This window comes from Polypterus senegalus, chromosome 13, assembly GCF_016835505.1.
Source record: "Polypterus senegalus isolate Bchr_013 chromosome 13, ASM1683550v1, whole genome shotgun sequence".
Taxonomy (NCBI): domain Eukaryota; kingdom Metazoa; phylum Chordata; class Cladistia; order Polypteriformes; family Polypteridae; genus Polypterus; species Polypterus senegalus.
Window position 1 is genome coordinate 7,768,638 of NC_053166.1, and position 27,555 is coordinate 7,796,192.

The 27,555-nt window shown below is 43.9% G+C and overlaps 1 protein-coding gene across 1 annotated transcript; it reads left to right on the forward strand.

Moving 5' to 3' along the window:
• Positions 1-10,342: 10,342 nt before the first annotated feature.
• LOC120543188 (serine protease inhibitor Kazal-type 1-like) lies at positions 10,343-24,132 on the forward strand. The gene is made up of 4 exons (XM_039776120.1): positions 10,343-10,449; positions 17,160-17,188; positions 17,268-17,380; positions 23,987-24,132. The coding sequence occupies exons 1-4, from the start codon at positions 10,398-10,400 to the stop codon at positions 24,030-24,032; spliced, it is 240 nt and encodes a 79-aa protein (XP_039632054.1). The 5' UTR covers positions 10,343-10,397; the 3' UTR covers positions 24,033-24,132.
• The last annotated feature ends 3,423 nt before the right edge of the window (positions 24,133-27,555 follow it).

The following is a 27,555-nucleotide window of genomic DNA, read 5'->3' on the forward strand; positions in this document are numbered from 1 at the left end:
CTGAAGAGGACTCACATTTAAATTCTGTTTGACATAAACAGCAACCCCACTTCCTCTTCTGTTCTGTATATCCTTCTAATTGAAGGTGTGCCACTCTATGTTCTACGTATCCCTAGCTTTTCTTTTAAGCCCAGTTTCTATTATTGCTATAATATCATAAATATAAATCACTACATATAAATTCAACTCTCCAACTTTCTGGACTTCTCTAGCGCCTTCAACACCATCCAACCACTGCTCCTTAGGAACAAGCTGACAGACATGGGAGAAGATTCATACCTGGTGCCATGGATCTTACAGACAGACCTCAGTATGTGCGTCTCGGGAACTGCAGGTCTGACATTGTGGTCAGCAACACAGGAGCGCTGCAGGGGACTGGACTTTCTCCGGTCCTGTTCACCCAACATACATCAGACTTCCAATACAACTCAGAGTCCTGCCACGTGCAAACGTTCACTGACGACACAGCTATGGTGGGCTGCATCAGGAGTGGGGAGGAGGAGTATAGGACCCTAATCGAGGACTTTGTTAAATGGTGCGACTCAAACCACTTACACCTGAACACCAGCAAAACCAAGGAACTGGTGGTGGATTTTAGGAGGACCAGACCCCTCATGGACCCCGTGATCATCAGAGGTGACTGTGCAGAGGGTGCAGACCTATAAATACCTGGGAGTGATAAATTGGACTGGACTGCCAATACTGATGCTCTATGTAAGAGAGGACAGAGCCGACTATACTTCATTAGAAGGCTGGCGTCCTTCAACATCTGTAATAAGATGTAGCAGATGTTCTATCAGACAGTCATGGTGAGCGCCCTCTTCTATGTGGTGGTGTGCTGGTAAGGCAGCATAAAGAAGAGGGACGCCTCATGCCTGGACAAACTGGTGAGGAAGGCAGGCTCTATTGTAGGCACGGAGCTGGACAGTTTGACATGCGTGGTAGAGCGACGGGCGCTGAGCAGACTCAATCATGGAGAATCCACTGCATCCACTGAACAGGATCATCTCCAGACAGAGGAGCAGCTTCAGCCACAGACTGCTGTCACCATCCTGCTCCACTGACAGACTGAGGAGACCCCACACTATGTGACTCTTCAATTCCACCGGGGGAGTAAACTTTAACATTATACAAGGATTACAGACTGTTATACCTGCGCACCTCGCACTCCCTACCTTGATTTTTTTAACTTGCACTGTGCTTTTTTTGCTCTTTCATTAATATTGTTTTTTTAGAAGCTTTATCCTTGGGGATTGATAAATTATCTATCTATCTATCTATCTATCTATCTATCTATCTATCTATCTATCTATCTATCTATCTATCTATCTATCTATCTATCTAACTAACTCACTTGTTTTACTTTTGATTCTTCTAGCATTAAAAGGCAAGCTATTTTTAACGTGTTACTCATTTAACTTTTACATTTAAATGTTGGGTTAGAATTTACATTACTATCCATTTTTATTTTTGCACTATTGTTTATTCCTCCATGTACAGTTCTAAACCTGACCTGCCCCTCAAATCCCCACCTTTAAAGAACCCTTGACTGACCTTCTCATACATACACCTCGCCAACTCATTGGTGCCCTCCAGTTCAGATGTAACAAGTCCCGTCTGTTCCAAAAGGAGCCCCAATGCCACATAAACCAATACCTTTCTACCCTACACCAAGATATAGGCTTACCTGGACTAGATGCATGGCACAGGCAGAACTTCAGAGAAGACTACCTTGTCAGATGTGTTCCTCAGCCTGGAAGCTAACCCTTTAAATTTGGATCGCAAAAACTGACAAGCTACCCTTATGCATGTCATTGGTTTTAACATGGAAAATGACAACTGGATTCATCCCCGTTCTGGCCAAGAGTCTATTCAACCTTTCCAAAGGAGATCTCCCATCTATGCATCTTGAAACTCTCCATCTCTGGAGCAAATTAGCACTTCAATCCCCCTAATAATTGAGTCCCCAACCGTCACTACCTCTCTTTATCTGGGAACTGGTTTTGAGGTGGCCCATTGCCTGCCCACCAACTTGGAATCTTTAGAGACACCATCCCACTCCACAAGGACCTGAAAAGTTTGACGCTTCCAATTCTGGGGTTGATGCCACCCGACAGCGAGTACCCTTAACTTGCGTCTTGTGACCGTGACCTGCTATGTCTGCTATGGAATCTCCTCCCACCATTGGCGCACACTCTCTCTCGCTCTCTCTTTCTAAAGGACGCTGAGTCCAGGTCCGCACCAATTCTTTACTGCAATGCAGGCCATCCAACTCCTCCAGTTCAGGAACCCTGATTTCAAGGTGCTGGATCAGCTGGCAGATGAAGCCCACATAGAAGACTGCAGACTCCTCCAAGCCATCCCCTAGAAAGTCCAACATACAACAGCACTTGCATTGCACAGGCTTCAATATAAAAATTTGGCTTTGAGATACTAAAGCTGCTAAACTTGTTTTTATTTTTTTTATTAAAATTAAATGATTTCGTTTTCATAGTTCTTATTCTATTCTGACTGATTATATCAGATGTAACCCATCCTTCCTTTAACATTATCTGCAATAGGAGGTTTAAGTCAGTTTGCCACCATAACACAAATGGCACAGTACTTGAGGTCACTGTAATTCACTATTAGGTGTCACAGTTCTTTCAACTTAAAAGGTAATTGAACTTTCCTAGTTATACAGAGTTTGACCAATTTTAAATCCTTTCCACTTCACTTTTGTCCTCACTTTGGATCTCCAAATTTGTCATCCTTGGACGAGCTGTTCCTCCAATAAGGTGTGAGCTAGCTGCCTTGTCAGTAGTGATCGCAGTGCCTGCATTTGAGCAGGAATACTTCATATATCCCACTGAACACATCTCAAAATCTGTGACGTTCTCAGATGTGTGGTACCCTTCAGATGCTATGTGCTCACCTTAGGACGTCTTACAAGTTTGCAACACTTCTGAAAGGCAGTTGAGACGGGCGATGGCAGCAGCATATCTTCAATGCCCTTCATAGCCATTAATTGTGTGAAATATAAAATGCAGAAGATTTTAGAAAACAGGCAAATACTTTTTCACAGTACAGCCAATGAGTCAGTTCACCTGCCAGGGCACACATCGTAGAATTATGCAAAGAGTTTTGTAGAATTAGCTTTCGATTTGGATAAAAGTGCCAACCCAATCAATAAATGTAAATGTGGAGTATTTAACAAGTTTAAATTTGAGCTATCAGGGTGAAGTTTCTGGGTTTTCAATGCAAATCCAACTGCTGACTCACCCTGTTACTTTGAATGAGTGACCTGCAAGGGTTCAGACTGAATACGTGCAAGAAGACGTCTACAGTGGGTGGTATGGTGGCGCAGTGTTATAGTGCTGCTGCCTTATGGGTATGGAGACCCAGGTGAGTGTCCAGGATCCTCTCTGCATGGAGTTTGTATGTTCTCATGGTGTCCGTGTGGGTTTCCTCCGATTTCCTCCTACTACCCAAAGACACACAGGTTGGGTGAACTGCAGATTGTAAATTATTCCTATTGTACGGGTGATTTGTGTGTATTCATCCTGTGATGGCTGGGACAGGCTCTATAAGAGCCCCGATGAGCTGGTTTTGGAAAAAGCAGGTTAGAGAGTGAGATGTCTACAGTTTAACATTGTTATCACTATGATAGCCGCTTTATAAAAATTACAGATTTACTAGAAACTAGAGGTGTGCGATATTGGAGAAAAAAAATCTCGATATTTTCTGGGACTTTGACGATAACGATAACTCCAAGATAATGTATTATTTGAAATTATATTGAATTATATTTTTGTCATCTATAGCTTTACTTATCCTGGGGCCTCATGTATAACGCCGTGCGTAGAACTCGCACTATAACATGGCGTAAGCACAAAAGCCGAAATGTGCTTACGCACAGAAAAATTCAGATGCAGGAATCTGTATGGGTGGCATGGTGGCGCAGTGGTAGCGCTGCTGCCTCGCAGTTAGGAGACCCAGGTTCGCTTCCCGGGTCCTCCCTGTGTGGAGTTTGCATGTTCTCCCTGTGTCTGCGTGGGTTTCCTCCGGGCACTCCGGTTTCCTCCCACAATCCAAAGACATGCAGGTTAGGTGGATTGGTGATTCTAAATTGGCCTGTGTGTGTGCTTGGTGTGGGTGTGTTTGTGTGTGTACTGCAGTGGGTTGGCACCCTGCCTTGTGCCCTGTGTTGGCTGGAATTGGCTCCAGCAGACCCCCATGACCCTGTATTTGGGTTCAGCAGGTTAGAAAATGGGTGGATAGATGAAATCGCCCTTAAGCTCACGTTCTTCTGCTGCATAAAGTCAGCATGGGAAAAGCACGGGGCGCTTTATCACGCCCCAACTCCTCCCAGCGAATACACCTCTATGAATATGCAAATCAATATAAACTTAAGCTCAGCCTTCTGTGAAAAGACAATGGGAAAAGCACGGGGAAAATAAACTGTGGAATACCAATGGAGGCAAAAACATACTGTTTGTTCAAATAAACTGTGGAATAATCAACAAAAGTGACATAGCGTGTTGGAGAAACTTGAAAGGTCACGTTCACAAAATCACACAGTGCCGGAAATAAAAAAGAAGTCACATATCAAAGTCGCCGTGAAAAGGGAGTCGTAGCCCACCGTCTGAGTGTCACAAGAAAGCTGATTAGGGTACAGAGAACAAAAGGCACACAGTGGGGAAAAAGCACGAAATGTCAACTTCAATCTCGACATTTCCACTTTAATCACGTAGTTTATTTGGTCATTAAAGTAGAACATCATAAACTTCATCTTAAAATCGTTTAATTAACCAGTTTCTCAAATCACATCGTAATTAAAGTAGCACGTTAAATGCTTTGTTTTGTATTTGATCTTCTATGTGCTCTGTGTGTGTGAATCACTACTTGCTTCTTAAACTGGCTCTCTTCCTCTGACTGGACACAGAGTCCATTACATTCGTGATATTACAGCTCTCTGAATAACTAAATTACTGAGATGTATACGTAATATAATTTTCATGATGATAGGAGTTAAAGCACGTTATTAAACATGTGTTTCACTTCGATGAAATAATTTATTGCAGCAGTACTCGGGGTGGCTCTAGGCTTGTGGTGGCACTGGGCAGAGGAAGAATCGGTGGCTCCTTCGCCCGCCAATGTCAGTAAGGTAGCTTATGCACGGTGGATGGCTGCATAGCCGCCTCGTGCTCATGACACAAGCATTTAACTTTTGCCGAAATTTGTCGCTGCGTTTATAGCTGTGTTGTTATTTTCTCTTTCTGTTTTATATTCAATATATATCGGCGTAGCCGTCACTGCAGTCAGTGCTTTTCTTTCCCCAAGTAACCGATCGCCACACAATCAGCTCTGTAATAGAAGTTAAGCCATCTGTAAGCTTAGCGCTGATTCTTCAAAACGTTTAAAGAACATTGAAATATCTTCGTAGTACATGTTTAATTATTCTATCCTTCACGACACTCCCAGTGAAGAATATAGATTATTTAAATGAAGTTAAAGTTTTATGTGTATAATTTAACAAACATATTTTGCTGCATTTCACCTTAAAAATGATATCGTCATCATATGTAAATACGCGCTTTATAAAGTGGCTCAAGTTGTGCGATATTATAACTGTAGCGCAAGTTTACAGTGAGATGATTGAACTTATAAGTCCTAACAGTTCTACAAGGAGCATTGATTGAGTGCATTTAAAGTTCTTGGGATGAAACTGTTTTGAACCGCGAGGTCCGTACAGGAAAGGCTTTAAAACGTTTTGCCGTGGCAGAGACAGCGTGCCCATGAAACTGTATACCGATAATTCTCTTTCCGATCAGCTGCTGCTGTGATTCACACTCAGATACAGTGATACAAATACTCTTGAGTGGTGCAGTGAGAGAAATAAGGAAAAAGATGATCCGCTGTGGCAACTCCTAACGGGAGGAGCTGAAAGAAGAAGAAGAAGAAGAAGAGAGAGTAACAACGCTAAAGCAATTACGGTATTTGGAAGTTAATTACAATCAGATTCGTCACACTAATAAACAATATGCGGTTAGTTTCAGTGTATTTATAAAGCCGCTTCAGGAAAATAAAGAGTAATCACACAACAACAGTAGCACTGCTTTGACGCTGGGTGCCGCCAGTCTGCAAAACCGAGCGGAGAACTTGCGTACGACAAGGCATGAGGTACCGTGGAAAAGTGCGTGGCTTTACGGCAAGTGTAGGTTTTATTCATCGCGATTTGAATGTGCAAAAGTTCTTACGCAACGTTTCTGAGCGTACGCACCGTTTATACATGAGGCCCCAGGTCTTTTTGTATTTTTAAACGTCATAATAAATAAGATCAATTTAACCTAAACTGCATTTTATAGATGAACCCCCAATTACTCATCAATCACAATATGAAGCCTATGCCCAAAACAAGGTAGCCTCTTCCAGTTACTAATCCGTAGCGCACTGACAACGTTAGCCCCGCTGTCTGTTGTCATGCAAACCATGCGGTCTTCTCGCAGCGACCATGATGCCAGCGCATCTTTTAGACCTTGCGCAATGATGTCGCCAGTGTGATCTTGTAGGAAGTAGGATGTTTGCAAACAGAAGCTTTGCAGTTGCCAGTTTTCTTCAATGAAATGCACCGTCAGGTAAAGGTATGGCTCGGATGTGCGGCTTGACCATAAATCCGTTGTTGTGGCAAAATGTGAATCCTTTGGCAGTTTATGCGTCCGAGTTTGGCGAAACGAATCATATAACTTAGGCAGAGCTGTTTGACTGAAATATATTCGGCCAGGCAGTGTGTACCTTGGGTCTAAAGTATTGAAAAGTTGTTTAAAACCATCTCTCTCAACCACTTTAATTGGCACCATATCTTTTGCGATGTAATTGGTGACGGCGCTTGTTATGTCATGCCATCTGTTGCTTTTCTTGTCGTAAGGCACTTTTTTGCAGAATGAGTCCGCTAAAGTTTGCTGAGTGTGTTTTTGTGCTTGTACCTTGGTTACTTTTGACTTGTGCTGGACAGTTGACTCCTTAAGCTTTTGCGTTATTCGTATTTTGTACGGTGGTTAGTTCGCAAATTGATGAAACAAGTTAGTTGTCTTTAACGGCAACTGATTTACCACATAGTTTGCAGATTGACGTTTTTTTGAGTAACGTCAGTCTTTTCAAAACCAAACCACTGCCATGCGAGCGAGAATAAACCACGTCTGGCAATTAACTCTGACGACGTTGATGGCGAGGCTGTTTTATCATCCGGCGCTGTTTGTTCACTCATTTTGAGGCAGGGAGTGACGCTGACTTGCTGCTGGCTGGACGTGCACGCCTACGCAACTCACTTTGTGCACGCGCAGTGGTCTATACTGTTGTATTACTGAATGAACTCTTTTATTTTTTGCAAAGCGAGTTACATACTCGATAATTTAATCTCGCACTTCGTTAAAACAGCAATTAAGATATAATCGTAAACGACTAGTAACATTTCCACCTCACTGACTCCTTGTGTAACCATTTGTAAGTCCTACCAAGTGTCACATGACCAAGCAGCATTCCTAAACTATCTTGAGATGGTCTTCACTAGGGACGGTGCTCTGTAACATCAGTTTGTCAGTCCTAAGACTCACCTCACCTGTCAGTGTTGACCTGGTAGAAAATATCCAAAAACTTCAGATAGTCTGTTGTATTGGAACAGCAAATAAGGGTTCCAGTCAACCTTGAAAGGCGCTATATGAAAGCATAAATGTCACAGATTGAGTCATCACAGCTAACTTGGTTTGTCTTTTAGCAATTCACTTCACTCACAAGTAACCAGAATGTAAGAATTTAGAAAGATTTAGTCAAAGAGAAAGTCACGGACTTGCTCTCAGGATTAACGTGTGTGGAGTCGGCAACGGCAGCGAGTGACTTGCAGATATTAATTATATTTCAGAAAATGCTTGTTAATGGAGAAAGCTGCGTTCACAATTATAGGCATTTGCTTGGCAGACACTTTCATTCAAAGCAACATACAAAAGTGTTCAACATAATTGACTAGACATCAGTCTGTTTGGGAACAAATGCAACAGGACAAGAGTACAAAATCGATCATTGGGAGCTACAACTCCTAGCGGAGAAAGCCTAACAAATCTGTTATCAATTAGATAGAAATTCACCAAACAAGAGTCTTCAGACGCTTCTTCAACACATTGATGGAGTCTGCAGTTTGGATGGAGTTGGCAAGTTTGTTCTACCAGCCAGCTGCTACAGAAGAAGAGAGTCTGGACTGAAATTTGATGCCAAGCAGAGATGGCCGTTCAAGAGGAGTCCAGAGTGGTTGAGAAGGGCTAGAGGACCTCATAACTGTCTTCATGCATGTAGGTGCTGAGCCACTGACAGCTCTGTAGACAAACACCAAGAATATGAACTTAACACGTGACTCTACGTGAAGCCAGCGTAGTGATGAGATGAGAGGAGTGACATGTGCCTGCCTCGGCTGGTGGAACACAAGACATACTGCTACATTTTCAGTCATTGGCAGTGACTTGGTGACACATTCTGGTAAGTCCTGCCAGCAGAGAGGTTACAGAAGTGCACACGTGACAAGATTAAAGCCTGGACCAGGAGTTGTGCTGCATATTCTGTCAGATATGGTCTGATCTTGTGAATGTTGTGCAGGGCTTTGTGAGGAGGTGATTAGTGACAAGAGGAGAGGACCCAGCATCAGTTCTTGGGGTAGCTCTATGCTTGCCTGATGCACACTTGACATCCCTCCATGCCACAACACACAACAGAATCTGCCCAGGAGGTGGGATGTAAACAAACTGAGGGCAAAGTCAGAGAGGGTGGCCAGGTGGTTGACTCAGTCAAAGGTAGTGAAGAGATCTAGCAGGATGAGCACAGATGACATGATGGCAGCTCCAGCCTGCTGTAACACATCAACAAGAGTAAGCAGACCTGTGTTGTGGAATGGCCCTCCATGAAGCCTGACTGATTAGGATCAAGTAGATTTGGTTAGAGACAGACACGTGAGAGACACTGGCCTGGAATGAGCTACTTGAGATGCACTGAGAGGGACACCTTGAGGAGAGGAGTTATTAGGGCCTGTTTGAACAATGCAGGAAAAGTGCCAGTGAAAAATGTCCAATTCACAAGTTCACCCTGTTTGTTCACAATAACAACAATTAGAAGTAAACTTACGTTAAGGAAAAGATTCAGTTAAGCTTACACCAGCATAAGGATGACGAGGATAAGGCAACATAACCGAAATCAGAAGGGAGAGCAATAGTGTTGACCTCAAAATGAATGACGGGTGATATAAAAGCTAGCAAAGTACATTTAAAAATATAATAACATGATAAGATGAGAATAACAACAGTTATTAAGACATCAAATACTGATTATAGCAAAGCCGGGCAAAAAGAGAGAAGATCAGTAAACCAGCCAGCATCCATTCCTGAAGTCCAATTTGCAGTTAAATCAGGATGAGCTGCTTTGGGTATTTTATAAACCACAGGTCAGATATTGTACGGCATGAGAAGGATTTAGTGTGACGGAGCAACATGTCTGTACTGTCATCGTGCAGGTTCCTCACTGGACTGCCAAGAGCGTATCCGGGGTCATATGATTCTACAAAGTTACAGTCTTGGGGGCAAGAGCCGCAGGTGCGAGTTCTTGAAGGGGCGAAGAGATGAGGTTGAGTTACAACTTGTGGCCATCGGCCATGTCATTTATACAAGGGGCAGAGAGATGTGTCCATAGCTGGGGACACAAATGATGGGAGTCCCCTGAAAAACTTGGACAGAGAGGATGAAGAGTCACATTAGGGAGCACACCGGCCAGGTAGCACACAACACACCGTCTATCTAGCCATTTATTTTATAGCACCTTTTATATCTGTCCATCCATCCATCCATCCATTATCCAACCTGCTATATCCTAACTACAGGGTCATGGGGGTCTGCTGGAGCCAATCCAGGCCAACACAGGGCACCAGGCAGGAAACAAACCCCGGACAGGTTACCAGCCATCCTCAGTCTATCTATCTATCTATCTGTTATATAGTGCCTTTCATCTATCTATCTATCTATCTATCTATCTATCTATCTATCTATCTATCTATCTATCTATCTATCTATTATATAGTGCCTTTCATCTATCTATCTATCTATCTATCTATCTATCTATCTATCTATCTATCTATCTATCTATCTATCTATCTATCTATCTATCTATCTATCCATTTATTTTATAGCACCTTTTATATCTGTCTATCACATGTGTGTATTTCCAAGGCCTTTCTTAATTAAATGGTTTTGAATTTTCAGTAATCGGGAGGATCAATGCCTGCAAGGTTTTTGTTATTTTTGTCCCGCCTTATAAATTGAAGGCAGCAGCACGCTGGTCGGCCAGTCTGAGTCTGACACACACACACGCCAACGAGACGAGTCGAGATGTCTGCCATGCGCCTCCTGCTGCTGTGCGTCTTCTTCATTTGCCTCTCAGGTGAGATTCCTGCTTATTCGGTTTGCATGTTTCCCACAGTAGCTAGCTTTGTGACCAATAGACAAAACTGATTAGAAAAATTGGTTTTAAGAAAGTTTAAGTGCATTGAATTGAATCAATTTTAAACCTTAATTCTAACTGCATGTTCTTTTCATGAGTTTTGTTATTAATAATCTGTTTTTTTGTCACATGCACATGCTAAATATGCTGAATTTAGGGTTAGAGCTGCTCATAAGTTTACATAACCTTCATAGAATCTGTAAAATGTTCAAATATGAGTGATCAGACAAAGCACCATTTCTTTTATTAGAAGCAGAGGTCAAGTAAAATTTTGTACCATTTTATGCAGAGAGGACACGGGATGGAAACTCTGATCTCTTAATGGCGAGGCAGCACCACTACCATTGTGCCACCGTTTTTTATAGAATATATAAATAGGTAGAAAAAGGCACTATATAATACATAGAGTATATAGACAGACATGAAAAGCTTTATAGGATAAATAGCTACAGAAAGACACTATATGATAGAGAGATAGATAGAGACTTGAAAGGCACTATATAATAAATAGACCGTCATATAGCTTAGCGGACGCTTTTATCCAAAGCAACTTACAAAAGAGGTAAACAATCGAGTAACATTAGACGAGGGTCTGTTTGTTCAGCAAGTGTAAGAGGATGGGTAACAAAAATTGATTGCCACAAGTGAAAAGATGTAATAAGTCACGCACTTACAATTATAGATTACAATTACCAAATCAATTAAACTTAAAACAAATAAACCAAGAATATAAAATATTGGAAAGGTTTTTTTTTTTTTGATAGATAGATGTGAAAGGTACTAGAGAATATTTTTTTATTTTTAAATTATTCATCCATCCATTATCCAACCCGTTACATCCTAACTACAGGGTTATGGGGGTCTGCTGGAGTCAATCTCAGCCAACACAGGGCGCAAACCCCGGGCAGGGTGCCAGCTAGGGAATCCATTCCCGATTACCGGGAGCCCAGGATTCCCACACATTGTTCATTCCCACATTCCCAGGAATGAAACTGCTGTAATTCCCGGGAAACCGGGAACGGCCAAGCTTGCATATATAGCGTGTAAAAGTGTAAAAATTGATAAAAAAATAAGAGAGTTATAGTTGAAAACTGAAGACTTGTCTGTCAGACAACAGCTTTGAACAGCAACTTGAAATTGCAATGCGTCAGTCTGTTGCATCCGCATTATCTGTGCCAAGAAACAGAATGATGACAAGAAACTGGATGCATCAGTAAAAGCTGAAAGGGCGGTGTTCCAGAGCAACGGCAAGCGTGGACATTGTTTAGAACAAGTCTATCAGCGTTTGATGACTGTGCCGCCTACTTCAGTGGAGGCAGAGCGTGCTTTCTCAGCGGCTGACGTACTCTGCACAAAGTCCTCTCTTGCCTGGACGACCACACGCTGGGCACGTTGTGCTTTCTACGCTCTTATTACTGCAACTAACTAGATCAGGGGTACCCACAGTTTTTCGGCTTGCAAGCTACTTTTAAAATGACCAGGTCGAAATGATCTACCTACATTTAAAAAAAAAAAATTATATATATATATATATATATATATATATATATATATATATATATATATATTGTGGCAGTAGGACAGTCGTGCACCCTTGAACCCTCAGGGATGACTCCAAACAACGGGTAAAAGTCCAATACTTTTTATTGTGACTCACAGTGCACCAAGCACCTTCCACACTACTCATATACTTTAACCAACACTATAAACACAATAACCTCTCCTCCTCACCCAGACACTTCGCCCTCCTACCGGAGGTATTCCTGTCCCGACAGTCCATAGTTCCTCATTCCTTCCGGGTCAGGGCAAACAGTCCTTTTCTTCAACCCGGGAGCACGTCGGTCCTTCCTATCACGTGACCATGACGTACTCCCTGGTCATAGGGTACAAAAGAGCCCATAAGCCCCCCCCCCACAGCGACTCCTGGTGGCCCCCAAGGTATCCAGCAGGGCTGTGTATAAACACTACAAGGTCCATAAGGCCCTGCTGGACCTCGGGGCACGATCCTGCTGTCGGGAGAGCTCCTCCTCGCGGCCTGGGGGTGCGTACCGGCATGGAAAGCCGGCAATCCTCCACACTTCCCCCCCCCCTTCAGCGACGACAACTGGGGCGGAGCGTCGCCCTGAGGACGCCCACCTCAAGAGGACGCATCAGCGGACCCTGGCTGCGGTGTCCATGTCTCCCGGCGAACCTTGGGGGAACGGTGTATCCTTTATGCGCCCGCTCCCCTGTCCTCCAGGAACAGTCTCGCCACTCGTGGCCCAGCCGACGGCAGTTGTAACACAGACGATGCCCTCCTGGGTGTCTCCCTCTGGAAGACCAGAAACACCTCGGGAATTCCGTCAGCGTCACCTCCGCCCCATTCTCCGCCAAGGAAGGGTTTATGGCCACTTTGCTGCCCTTTAGCCCTCTCTCAGATATGTCAGGAGACCCACGCTTTGGTTTGGGGACCTCCTGTTTCATCTGGGGCTTGTGCTCAGCTTGAGGCTCTCTATAGAAAGAAGAGAGCCTCTTTGCTGTCTGCACACCCATTGTCCTACGCTTATTAGGTGCTGGCGTCATTAGTACCGACTCGCCCCGATGTACAGCACCATTCAGCTGCACCGGCGCGAGCGGCGCTTCCCCCGGCGCTCCTATCACCGTCGCTACCCCGCACGCCAGACCGGTCGGGTCCTGGAGAGTTGCACAGCCCCGGAAAGCCGCGCGCATGCCCCGGGCTGTTTTCTGTGTTCCCCAACCATTCGGTCATCGTGCTCCCGTCTCTTGTCGGGCACACGGTAGCTTTGACAACCGCTACTCATCATCTGCGGTGCCCGATCGCACTGTGTCCCCTTACACTCTACGACGCGGGACGGACTCACCTGTACTCCCGCATCGATCATCTCCGGAGCTTCCCAGCCCAGCCGCTGCACGTAGTCCTGCTGAGCCTTTAATGGGGCTGCAGCCGTCGCTCCCAAGTCCTCCACACGTTCCTTCAGCTGTTGTAAGTCCTGTAAGAAACGGCGTAGGGGCGCGAGGTACTCCTCGAGCCCCCATAAGTCCAAACAGTTAGTTATTACGGCCGGCTGTATTTTCGCTTCCGCGATGTGCTTACCCTCCGGCCGGGAACCAATGATCATGTCCCCTCCTGGCACGTGTTTCGGTGGGTCGCGCAAAGGCTCCTGGGACTTGGAGTCCTCAGAGGGACGGGTGGCTACTACAGGCCGGCTGAGATCTGCCCTTTCCTTTTCACTGGCAGACTCTTCAGCCAAAACACGTCCCTCTTTATCGGTTGTGTCTTGTTTCGGCGGCGCTTTGCTCGCCTTCCCCTCCCTTTCCAGGAGGCTCGGACCTGTTAGGGGACGACCGGCCTCGTCGGAGGACTCCGGGTTACCTCCACAGTCCCGACATCCACCGTGGGTGACCAGTCTGTTGTCGTCGACCGCTGCTGTCGCTAGCCATCTTGCGTCACGGCTTGCCTTCTGGGAACCGTGGCCATTTTGCTTAGGCATGAGGCTGTCATCCAAGACGCCGCTGCGATTCTCTCGGCAGACGTCTGAAAAACAGGACAAAAATAAAGTCGGAACGTCGGGCGTTTTACCTGCCGCCGCCTCCGTAGCGGATGGCGGCACCCCCGGACCGTCTAGGGAGTACGATGCGCTCGACAGTTGCCCGTGTCTCGAGTCTTTCGCTGCCCGTGCTTGTTGGGCCTGAATTAGCGCTCTGTCTTCCTCGCTCCCGGTCAGGTAGGTCCAGGTCAGGCGTCCGTCAGGCCCTGCAATCCGCTGGGACTGACCTTCTTTTTTCCAGTCTTCATGCCCATCACGTTCCGAAGTAGGAAGACGCTCACCGCCGTCGCGTTTTCAGTAGCGGGGTGTTTGTTGCCTCCGTATACAGATGTGGAATCCACTGAGGGTTGTCTGCCCACGCAAAATTTGTTTTGTATGCAAGTCCTCTGCCAACAGACGGCCAGAGAATCCTGCCGGCTACGCCAGTGTGGCAGTAGGGCAGTCGTGCACCCTTGAACCCTCAGGGATGACTCCAAACAACGGGTAAAAGTCCAATACTTTTTATTGTGACTCACAGTGCACCAAGCACCTTCCACACTACTCATATACTTTAACCAACACTATAAACACAATAACCTCTCCTCCTCACCCAGACACTTCGCCCTCCTACCTCCCAGCTCAGCTCAGTGTCTGGACTGAGGCACCGTCCTTTTATAGCCCCTGACCCGGAGGTATTCCTGTCCCGACAGTCCATAGTTCCTCATTCCTTCCGGGTCAGGGCAAACAGTCCTTTTCTTCAACCCGGGAGCAGGTCGGTCCTTCCTATCACGTGACCATGACGTACTCCCGGTCATAGGGTACAAAGAGCCCATAAGCCCCCAGCGACTCCTGGTGGCCCCCAAGGTATCCAGCAGGGCTGTGTATAAACACTACAAGGTCCATAAGGCCCTGCTGGACCTCGGGGCACGATCCTGCTGTCGGGAGAGCTCCTCATGGTGGCCTGGGGGTGCGGACTGGCATGGAAAGCCGGCAATCCTCCACAATATATACAAAGTGTATATATATATATATATATAGTATACTTATACATAAAATATATGTTGTCATACCTTGCATAACTGAATAACCTTTATGGCACAATAACAGTTCAATACATTTATGGTCACTACAGTATTTGCATTTAATAATCGTCATGTGGGGAAAGGCTGACTGGCATAAATAAAGTAGAGACGAATAATGCAGTCAAGGAGCTTTTGAATTCAGCCGAGTAAAAAATGACGGCTGTCCGATTAACTGCAATTTTAGTTCCCTCTCCTTTCTCTTTCTCAGATCGCTTTTCGGAAGGAAGTCAGTTTCGTAGTTTTTATGAACAGTTTGAAAGTGCCTTTCCACATTTTCATAGCAATGACAGATTGACAGATCAGACAAACGTACTTCGATTGTGACACTGTGAGAAAAAAAAATCCTCTTCCAATTCCACATCCAGCCCATAAACAACATTTTTTTTTAAAATCCCTTCTTTAGTCGATATAAATTGGAAGGCTAACTCGATCACAGCCGGAGTGTTGCAGTAGCTCGCGCGTTTGATTGTGTGTGTGGGATGACTAGTGTGTTAGAAGAGAAGAGATCTCTGACTGGCCGCCGTGTATGTCAATCAAGTGACAGATGCCATAGGGAGGATATATGATAGACTAACATTACATTTTTTTATTTTTATTTTTTTTGAATGCAACGCTATCTACCTGCACTACCTTTGCGATCTACCGGTCGATCGTGATCAACGCATTGGGCACCCCTGAACTAGATACATGTACTTATATGACAGCATGAACTGCTTGTAGATAAGGTTAGTCTTTTATTGGTGTCAACATTGTGCAGTAGTTTTATTAAAAATAAGTGTCGGTTGTTCTAAAACCATTCATATGTGAGATGCCCGTACACTGTGTCATTCCCTGGAGCCCGGGATTCCCAGGAATGACATGCGGGATTCCCGAATTCCCGGGAATGGATTCCCTAGCGCCAGCCCACCGCAGTTTTTAAAATATTGTTAACTCAAAAATAATAGTAATAAAATCATGTTTTGACATGTTTTGCATAAGAAAAGCTGTACACCACCAAACTGTATTTTCACCAAGTTATACGATTTTTAAAGCAAAACTCCCCCCAGCTCACACCTTTTGAGACATCAGTGCTTTCCACATCCCCCACCCTAAACAAAGGCATTTTTATTCCATATTTCTTTCTAAACAAGTGTTTATTCTTTAAACATAGATCACATAGCTAGATAAAGGGCACTACAAGATAGAGATGGAGACAGAGATAGAGACAGATAGATGTGAAAGGCACTATATAAAATAGACAGATATGAAAGGCAATGTTAGATAGAGATGGAGATAAGAGATAGAAGTGAATTGTACAATAAATAGAAAGATCGATATAACCTTATTTTATCCTTGAAAAAAATTAAATAATAAGATATCAAGAAGTTATTAAGAGGGTCCATCCACCCGTCTCTTTTCTGACTGACTCACGGCCACACAGAGCAGCAACATTCTTGGAGACGTGTGTTGATCCCATGGTGCAGGTTCACAGCAGAATACATTTACGCACACACCAGTCAGCTTTTCGAGATGTCTTAACGATATAAACTCATCTTGGAGATGTGGGAGGAAAGCCTGACAAACAAACCCACACAGACATTGGGGGGGTTCAATGTGGGGTTCCTCTGGACATGGCTTCTAGATGGCAGCCATGACGGCCACCACCCCGCCATGCCGCTGATGGAATTGCCCATCCTTGCCTTTTTATTTTGCTGGCTGCCTTGTCCATTTGCACAACTGCTTCTGCGTTTCGTCAGCCAGATCTCTGGGAGGGAATGTCAGCCCCTTGGAATCACACAAGGGTTGGTGGAGAGGAGCTCAGCAAGAGGTTTGTGCTTTCATAGTTCATTAGTGTAGCTATTAGCTCACAGCACCACATGCTGTCTATGATGACGGCACTGACAGATGTTTTCTGCATAATGTAATGCGTGATATGTTGATAGATTCTTACTAATAAGTCCTCCCAGATGCTTATTTATGAAAATGATCAAAGATTTCAGTTTTTATTAGATGTTTCAGGGATTATTCAATGACGCGTTTTACTTTCTTTTTTTCCCCCCAGTCTTGACATGCCAAGAAGATGTAGCCCAGGTAAGGGTCTCCTCAGGTTCTCTTCCTCCAATGCCTGGTTGTGCTCATCCACCTAACCTTCTGTTCTCTATCTCCATAGCCTAACTGTTACAGAGCCTATAGTTATTATACATGCTTAAAGCGTGACAACTATATATGTGCCAGCAATGGCCAGACCTACCCCAACATGTGCTCATTCTGTACAAACCAAAGGTAAGTGGCAAGTGCTTTTCAACCCACCTGAGTGGTCTGACATTACTGTTTTAAAAATTGAACTTGAATGTATAAGGAATCAACTGTAGCAAGTTCCTCTAATTACAATGTGAGGACCCCAATACACACAAGAACCTCCTACCCTTAGTTAAGTTCAATTCTAATACGTTTGGAAATGGACAGAACCAGAGTCCTAATTTGATACCCTTTGCTGATGGTATCCTTTATAAACAGAAAAAATATAAATCCAGACCAAATAAACCCAATTGAACAAACAGTGAATCTACTGTATATAAACTGCTCAAAAAAATTAAAGGAACACTTTGAAAACACATCAGATCTCAAAGGGAAACAGAAATCCTCCTGGATATCTATACTGATATAGACTGGGTAATGTGTTAGGAACGAAAGGATGCCACATCGTTTGATGGAAATGAAAATGATCAACCTACAGAGCACTGAATTCAAAGACACGAGTGAAAAAATGATGTGGCAGGCTAGTCCATTTTGCCCAAATTTAATTGCAGCAACTCCAAGTTGTACGCAGCACTTTGTATGGCCCCTGTGTTCTTGTATACATGCCTGACAACATCGGTGCCTGCTTCTAATGAGATGACAGATGGTGTTGTGGGGGATCTCCTCCCAGATCTGGACCAGGGCATCACTGAGCTCCTGGACAGTCTGAGGTGCAACCTGGTGGCATTGGATGGACCAAAACATAATGTCCCTGAGGTGTTCTACTGGATTTAGGTCAGGAAAGTGTGGTGGCCAGTCAATGGTATCAATTCCTTCATCCTCCAGGAACTGCCTGCATACTCTCACCACATGAGGCCAGGAATTGTCGTGCACCAGGAGCCACTGTACCAGCATAGGGTCTGACAATGGGTCCAAGGATTTCATCCTGATACCTAATGGCAGCCAAGGTGCCTTTGTCAAGCCTGTAGCGGTCTGTGTGACCCTCCATGGATATGCCTCCCCAGACAATCATTAACCCACCACCAAACTGCTCATGCTGAATGATGTTACAGGCAGCAGAATGTTCTCCATGGCTTCTCCAGACCCTTTCACTTCTGTCACGTGCTCAGGGTGAACCTGCTCTCATCTGTAAAAAGCACAGGGCACCAGTGGTGCATCTGCCAATTCTGGTATTCTATGGCGAATGCCAATCGAGCTGCATGCTGCTGGGCAGTGAGCTCAGGGCCCATTAGAGGACATGGGGCCCTTGGGTCACCCTCATGAAGTCTTTCTGGTTGTTTGGTCAGAGACATTCACACCAGTGGCCTGCTGGAGGTCATTTTGTAGGGCTCTGGCAGTGCTCATCCTGTTCCTCCTTGCCCAAAGGAGCAGATACTGGTCCTGCTGATGGGTTATGGACCTTCTATGGCCCTCTCCAGCTCTCCTAGAGTAACTGCTTGTCTCCTAGAATCTCCTCCATGCCCTTGAGACTGTGCAGGGAGACACAGCAAACCTTCTGGCAATGACACGTATTGATGTGCCATCCTGGAGAAGTTGGACTACCTGTGCAACCTCTGTAGGGTCCAGGTATGGCCTCATGCTACCAGTAGTGACACTGACTGTAGCCAAATGCAAAACTAGTGAAGAAACAGTCAGAAAAGATGAGGAGGGAAAAATGTCAGTGGCCTCCACCTGTTAAACCATTCCTGTTTTGGGGGTCATCTCATTGTTGCCCCTCTAGTGCATCTGTTGTTAATTTCATGAACACCACAGCAGCTGAAACTGATTAACAACCCCCTCTGCTACTTAACTGACCAGATTAATATCCCATAAGTTTCATTGACCTTATGCTATACTCTGATTAAAAAGTGTTCCTTTAATTCTTTTGAGTAGTATATATATATATATATATATATATAATTCACTAAGGGCACGCAAGACACTGAGCTTAAGCAAGACACTGACGGTACGCAAGACAGAGCCCCGCCTGCCAACTCTAACCCTCCTACCGTGTCATGGGATACGCACGACAGAGCCACGCACACCAACTGTAACTGTCCTCCCGAGTCCAGCGTCGCTCTCGAGGCATGCAACAACTCACCAAACACAGCCTCAGTCTCTTTCGTCTGTGCAAAAGTCCACATGCACCTCTGAGCCACGTTGACTTTACACCGCATGCAAGACAGAGAGCCATGATCGCCAACTCACAGAGCCCCACCAGCCAACTCTAAGGGCAAGCAAGACAAAGAGCCACGCCCACCAACTCACAGAGCCCCGCCCGCCAACTCTAACTAAGGGCAAGCAAGACAGAGAGCAACGCCCACCAACTCACAGAGCCCCGCCCACCAACTCTAAGACCATGGGATACGCACGCATTTAGTGTATAAATGGATATAAATAATTGCATGTAAATGATTTGCCAAAATCTGTTGTATGTAAACGATACTGTTTAAAATGTTATTATTTTTCATCAGAAAACGCGGTTTCCACATCTACCTGTATTAGTTTAAATGGCACTTTTACCACTCGCAATATGGCGGACACGTTGACTTATCGTGTCGACTGGGTGTCTATCTATATATGTCTATGTTCTCCATAGCCTGCTACAGGAAGGTACTCTCTCGGCCATTGGCATTGGTTTCGCTCCTTGCTATTTTCGTTATACTGTGACGGTGGTTTCCTAAGCCTTTGTTATACTGAATGAATTCCCTTCTCACCGTCATTTCCATTGAAGCACCACCTCTATTCAGCAGAAAACAACAAAATTACCGACACCAGTAATGTGCCTCTCACTAAAAGTCTCCAAACTCTCCCTGGATCCTCTTTCTTTAGTCAAGTCTTACAAATCATAGTATATTGTAAAAATCCAAACATAATTATGTACATATTTACCTTTGGAATGTCATACATCAAATAAACAGAACAAATAAACAGAATGTTGATTTAAAAGGGAATACCAAGGGCTGAAGATTCTCATTCTCCCAAGAAGGAAAGAAGGTTTGTGCTGATAGAGGACAGAAATACCCTAACCTGTGTTTAAGCTGACTATACAGCCTCCAGTTGTCTTTGGCTATCTAATCCACCTCAATAATGAAATGTCCTAAACATGGACAAACAGTTACATTTAACATGCTGTTATCAAGTAGTGATATCTCATCAATGGTGTTAGTGGAGATTTTTGCCCTGTTATTTCTTACATAGTCTGTGTTGTGAAAACAACAAAATATACCAACAGCTGTCACATCACCTCAGTGGCTACAGCCTGTCCCTGCCACAGTCCATAAAACTTGTCTTAGTTCATGGCATCAAATCTGAGTAGCTGGACTTGCAATCTTTCTTTAGTTCTTTACTCCGTTCCTCTGGAAAGCAAGTGTTTCTTCACCAGCTATTCTCAGGTATGTGCAACAGATTAAAAGTCATTAGTGCAGTACAGTCTCTGTAAATCTTCGTTTGTATATACACCACCTGTTACTTCATTCATGAAACTTTACCACTGAATGGAGAGGCTTTAACCACTAAATTTAGTGGCTAAACTTAATTAAGCTACTTGCTACTAAACTAGCGAAGGGTGGAAGGTAGAGCAAATTATAGACCCAGTAATGTCAGCCTCTCACTAAAAGTCTCCAAACTCTCCCTGTAAACTTCTTAGATAGCTCTCTTTCTTTAGTCAAGTCTTACAAATCATCAGACTAACTAATACATTGATGCAATAACAACTCTTCCTAAAATTAATCACTTACAGTGTAGTGAAGGGCCAGGCTGCTGTGTGTTTGGGGAGCATTAATTTATGATTGGTTAGCATGAAATTCAGATTTGAAAATTCTTCTCTTTAACGGTGGTCAAAACACAGACCAGGCACAGATTGTGTTATCCGCTTATATGGGACGTCTCCCATTTCTACAGTTTAACATTCTTAGTCAGTGCTCTTCTGCTGTTAATCCATACGCGCTATTTTCCAGATCATGGAATTTTCGTTCGTTCTTCCCTTTTCTGATTCAATTCTCTCTGTGTACAATACGCGCCGTTCTTTATAGCCTTCAATATTGTTTTCTAAAGGCTAGCGATGTAATTTATTGTAAATACGTGTTTCCCAACACGGCATTTACTTTTCTAGGTAGATTTTGGGCTTCAGACGGCCATTAATTAATCTGTGCTGCCCTGTGAGTGCCGTTTCATTTTACTGGACAGCCAGTCTCGTGCCATCAGTTTCAATCTTGTTGTATTCCATTTATTTTGTCCAATTTTAGTCCCACTTATGCGTTAAACTTAAAAGTCCAACCTTAAAGTTCACTCTCATACCGTAGGTAGCAGACGCGATTGTGTCTGGGAGGGTTTCCAACACCTATGTTGGCACAGCCTCAAGGGTCTGGCCACTGTCCAGACCTTTTATATGGTTCTTGCTTCATTTGCTGGTCTTCTCGTTTCCAAACAAGGGCTGAATTCCTCTCCCACAAAATACAGAAATATCATAGTGCTTACATGTCGATTCTCATTCTCCCAAGAAGGAAAGAAGGTTTGTGCTGATAGAGGACAGAAATACCCTAACCTGTGTTTAAGCTGACTATACAAGTCAGGCCTCTCTTCTTCAGTCTGCACCGCCATCAAGAACTTTCTGTCTATGAGAGACCCCCTTTTACAGGGCAGTTAGAGGAGGGTGACATCAGAGGGGGCTTGTTGTTGTCACATGACACGGCTTTAAACCGGAGGGTATGTCAAAGTTGGCCACTGCTGTTTGTCATCTCATCACCTAAGCATGCCATTGTAAGGCCATGTCACATTACAAGATATTTCCAACTATTTTCAGTTGTAAGCATCATTTACATAATGTCACTGAGGTTAGGAACCGTCACAATGCAGTCCTGTGATCAGCAGTCATGTCATCTGACATTCCAACCAATTTGTGACACTTTGCCCCCAGAAGGTTATATATCCTTGAATTGTAGGGGCGGAGCCTGTGTGCAGTAACAGTGACGGCCAATGAGTGATCAGCAGGAAGTACAACCCAGTGGCATCCCCAGTTTGACATCCCCAGTGGTTTCTAGTTGTATAATTTGACATACTCGGACAAAGAGATCGGCCACCAGATTAGCAACAGCAGTTAGCAGTTTTGACTTCCCCTCTAACTAGAAGGCGCATGATGTGACATTGGCTTAAAATGACATGCCTTGCCTTTTCTAGTCATATAAACTGGTGAACTCAGCCGATAAGATCAGCAACCCCAGCTATCAAGTGTGATGTCCTCTCTGAGTAGAAGTCGTGTGATGTCACATGCCCTGTGAGTGCCAGTCACATAAAGCAAGTGGACATACTCAGCCAATAAGAACAGCAACTGTAGTAGGAAAGCTGGATGTCTCTTCTGACTGGAATGCGGTAAAATGTGATGTTGACTTCATATGACATGTCCTACAATTCCCAGTGTGATAAACGCGTATGCTCAGTTGATGAGTTTAGCAACCTCAGGGTTAACATCCTCTCTGAGTAGAAGTCATGTAATGTCACATGCCCTGTCCTAAACAGTAAATGGACATCCACAGGTGATGAGATCAGCCAGCTGCACTTGTCAAGTGTGACATCCCCTCTGAAGAGCAGTAATGTGACGTCGGTTTAAGACTGTCACCTTCAGTGTGGCTGACATCATCGGTGTGTGACTTTGTTCAACATCAGCGACTGACATCTGTGGACAAAAGTGTAAACTCCGTCACCTGCAGGTCTGTGTGTTAAGTTGAGGCCAGCATATCTCGCTCAGTGGGCCACGATGGTCTTCAGGTGAGCAGTGCGGGGGTCTCGAGGTCAGGCAGGTGATTGAGGTGAAGAAGATAAAACTTCAGAGTTCAGGTAATTCTACTCAGTGATGATGGCACCTCAGAGTGCCTGTTGATTGGCACACACGTGTCACATTGTCACTGAACTCTGTACTCATCACAACACACAGCTGGCCTTCACATTGCTGAGGATGACTGTGATATTTTAATCATTTATTCTTTTTCCCTATTTTTGAACCCCTGCTCTCCTTCATCCTAATCTTCTATTTCACAGATGTTCCCTACCCAACTTTTATATTCGTCAGACCATCTTGAGGTCCCTTTCAGTTGCTTCCATATTTCCACAAAGTGTCACAGACAATGGTCAGAAGATCTGTGATTGGGAGTGAACAGGCAGGTTTAGGACTTTTATATAGCGCCTTTTCAGGGAGTGTAGTGAAGGAGCTTGCAGGGAGAACACATGGCCTTCCTTTTTTTTTACACTCAGATCACAGGCAGGTCATGTAATTGGCACGGTGGTCTGGAGTGCCAGGTGTGTTTGGGGTCATCTGAACTTTTTAATAATTATTAGTCACATCTGTCCTCTTTCATCAACGTCAGCCAGCATTTAACATAATGAGACAGAAACAGTTCAGATAGCCCATAATATTCTACATATTGACTCCCTCTATGCAATGTGCTCCTTTCATTAACTAAGCTGTCGTGCTGAGTGGGCAGTGGTCACCTGATCCAGGACCACCACAGGTGTTGCCGTCCCATTCCTGCCTCAGGTGTGCAGGTGGAGCTGAGCGCGGCTCTTAAAGTCTCCTGTGAGTGAAATGAAGGAAGCGTCACGGAGTTGACATCTCAGCTCAACTGTTTTAATTCTTCACATGTCTTTCCTTTACAGATTAGCGGAACTTCCAATCAAAGTTGTAAAATATGGAGTTTGTTGAATTTCTTCTGTCTACATTGGACATCACAAGCCCCCTTTGCTCCACTGCTGACCCCTACAGCCTTTCAAATCTGAAATAAACATTTACTTCTGGCATGAAATCTGATCCCAGGCTCATTTTTATTGTGTTTGTGTTTATCTCATATCACATGCAAAGTGACTTCCAAATCATGGCTGCATACTGCACTTCTTTCCTGACTTCCACACTGTAAGGCCTGGCAGGTGTGACAGATCTTTTGAGTGACACTGCTGGACTCTGTGACTGCCACTGGAGGAGTATTTCATAAGTGCCATTTCTGCACAGGGCCTTTCTTTTCTAGGTGGCCTGACAGGCACGGTGGCTCCTTGGATGACAAAGGATGTCATTGGTGAAGACTAGATTTACTACGTTATCATTTTATATGATGCCTTTCATCATGAACACATGATTATTTTTCTCTACTGTGAGCCATGTTCAGTGACTTGAGTGTCACTCTTGGTGACTGAATGTGCCACCTTATCACCTTATTTAGTGTCTTTGGTTATACAGTGACTTGTTATTGGTGTTTATAATAGATAGATAGATAGATAGATAGAGTGAAAGGCACTATATAATAGATAGATAGATAGATAGATAGATAGATAGATAGATAGATAGATAGATAGATAGATAGACACTATATAATAGATAGATAGATAGATAGATAGATAGATAGATAGATAGATAGATAGATAGATAGATAGATAGATAGAAAGGCACAATATAATAGATAGATAGATAGATAGATAGATAGATAGATAGATATGGAAGTCTGGATTTCTCTCTCTCTCTCTCTCTCTCTCTATATATATATATATATATATATATATATATATATATATATAAAATCCAATGTCTGTTTCTCTGTATTTCTGTACTGTATGTCTGTCCAGTTTTAATGAGAGAACTACTTAACGGATTTAGATTGTTTTTTTTTCTATAATTCGCTTGCGGTACCGATTAATTTTGTGCAAATCTAAGACAGAGGCTAACCCCCCTCACTCACACGGCAGCCTTGGGTGTTCCTTACCTCTGCTTAGCTAGCAAACAAGATTGATACTTCACGGATTTAGATCGTTTTTTTTTCAATAGTTTGCTTGAACATTCTGGTTGATTCTGCAGCTTCCCTCATCGCACTAAGAATCAGAGTTCGCCTGCAGAAGCCGAGACAGAGGCTGCGGGCCAAGGGGAGAGTGAAGCGTGACGTCAGAAGTGGGGAGCCTGGCAGGGCCCCCTCTCACTTTCTTGTTTCAATTCTATGCAGGTGGAGCCATGGGGGATGGTAGTATATTATATAGTGCCTTTCATATCTATCTATCTATTGTGAATGATGCCCGGACACATGCAGACACAGGACACCCAAGTCCAAAAGCACCCACGTTTAATTACAGTTCTTTTAAACACAACACAGCGCACCAATCACCAATCACTCAGTCCTTATCTGTTCCTTTTCTTCTGCCGACTCCACTCCTCTCCATGCAAGCTCCGTCCTCTACCTCTCGACTCCGTCTCCCCAAATGGAGTGAGGCGGCCCCTTTCATGCTGCACCTGGATGTGCTCCAGGTACGCCCTGATGAACTTCCTGCAGCACTTCCTGGTGTGGCAGACGTGCTCATAGACATACATAGATAGACGCCGCAGTCACTGTGTTGCCCAGTCGACACGATACGTCAGCGCGTCCACCATATTGCGAGTGGCAAAAGTGCCATTTAAACTGATACAGGTAGACGCGGAAACCGGGTTTTCTGATGGAAAAAAAGTAACATTTCAAACAGTATCGTTTACATACAACAGATTTTGGCGAATCATTTAAATGCAATTATTTATATCCATTTATACACTAATAATGGCAATTATTAAATAACAATAATTATTATTATTATTAAATAATTCCTCCCATATAAGTAACATTTCTCGGACTGCCTTCTTCCATCTCTGAAACATTTCTAGACTTCGTCCTGTTCTTACAACAAGTAGTATTGGTTAATACCCGAGTCACCTCATGTATAGATTACTGTAATGCTATTCTATCTGGCATCCCACAAAAACGTTTTCATCGCTTACAACTTCTTCAAAATTCTGCTGCCAGGATAATAACCTGCTGATCTAAATCTACTGAACACATCACACCGATTCTCTGTCAACTTCACTGGCTCCCTGTTAACATTAAAACATTAGAACATTCTAGACGAGATCAGGCCATTCAGCCCAACAAAGCTCACCAGTCCTGTCCACTTATTTCTTCCAAGAAAACATCAAGTCGAGTTTTGAAAGTCCCTAACGTCTTACTGTCCACCACACTACTTGTTCTCTTATTCCAAGTGTCTATCGTTCTTTGTGTAAAGAAAAACTTCCTAATGTTTGTGCGAATTTTACCCTTAACAAGTTTCCAACTGTGTCCCCGTGTTCTTGATGAACTCATTTTAAAATAACAGTCTCGATCCACTGGACTGATTCACTTCATAATTTTAAACACTTCACTCATGTCACCTCTTACTTTTTTTTTGTTTAAACTGTAAAGGCTCAGCTCTTTTAATCTTTCCTCATAATTCAACCCCTGTAACCCTTAATCAGCCGGGTCGCACTTTTTATGGACATTTTGCTCTGTCCTTTTTGTAGTCTGGAGACCCAAACTTCACACAGAAGTCCAGATGAGGCCTCACCAGTGTGTTATAAAGCTGAGCAGAACCTCCTGTGACTTGTACTCCACAGATCAAGGCGCTATATAACCTGACATTCTGTTAGCCTTCTTAATGGCTTCTGAACACTGTCTGGAAATCGATAGCTTGGAGTCCACTGTGACTCCTAAATCCTTCTCATAAGGTGGACTCTCGATTTTCTGACCGCCCATTATGTATTCAACCCTAACATTTTTACTTCCTATAGGTAATTCTTTACATTTACTGACATTAAATTTCATCTGTCACAAATCTGCCCAAGCCTGTCTGTTCTCCAAGTCCTTCTGTAATGACATAACAGATTCTAAAATATGTGCTAATCCACCTAACTTGGCATCATCTGCAAACTTAACCAGCTTGTTCCTTATATTCCTATCTAAATCATTTATAGATATTAAAAATAGCAGCGGCCCTAGCACTGCTCCCTGCTGGTCACCACTCTTAACATCGGCCAGTTCTGATGAGGTTCCTCGCGCCATCACCCTCTGCTTCCTGTGTCTGAGCCAATTCTGCACCCATCTAAAAACATCACCCTGAACTGCCACTTCTTTTAACTTGATGCCCAACCTCTCATGTGGCACCTCATCAAATGCTTTCTGAAAGTCCACATCAATAATCTCATCTGCTCCACTCTGCTTGTTTCCTTTTGTTGCCTCCTCATAGAATTCCAGCATGTTAGTAAAACACGACCTCCCTCTTCTGACCCCATGCTGACTGTTCAGTTAAACTCCTGTCCTTGCCATGTGTTGCTCAATCTTACCCTTAATAATTCCATTAATTCTCCTGTGATACACGTTAAGCTTACTGGCCTATAGTTGCTCTGATCT

Excerpts from the sequence above, each read along its gene's own strand:
- LOC120543188 (XM_039776120.1), top strand. The coding sequence starts at position 10,398 with ATGTCTGCCATGCGCCTCCTGCTGCTGTGCGTCTTCTTCATTTGCCTC. Across the intron at positions 17,189-17,267 it reads GCCAAGAAGATGTAGCCCAG|CCTAACTGTTACAGAGCCTA; the intron begins GTAAGGGTCTCC and ends CTATCTCCATAG. Across the intron at positions 17,381-23,986 it reads TCATTCTGTACAAACCAAAG|ATTAGCGGAACTTCCAATCA; the intron begins GTAAGTGGCAAG and ends TTTCCTTTACAG.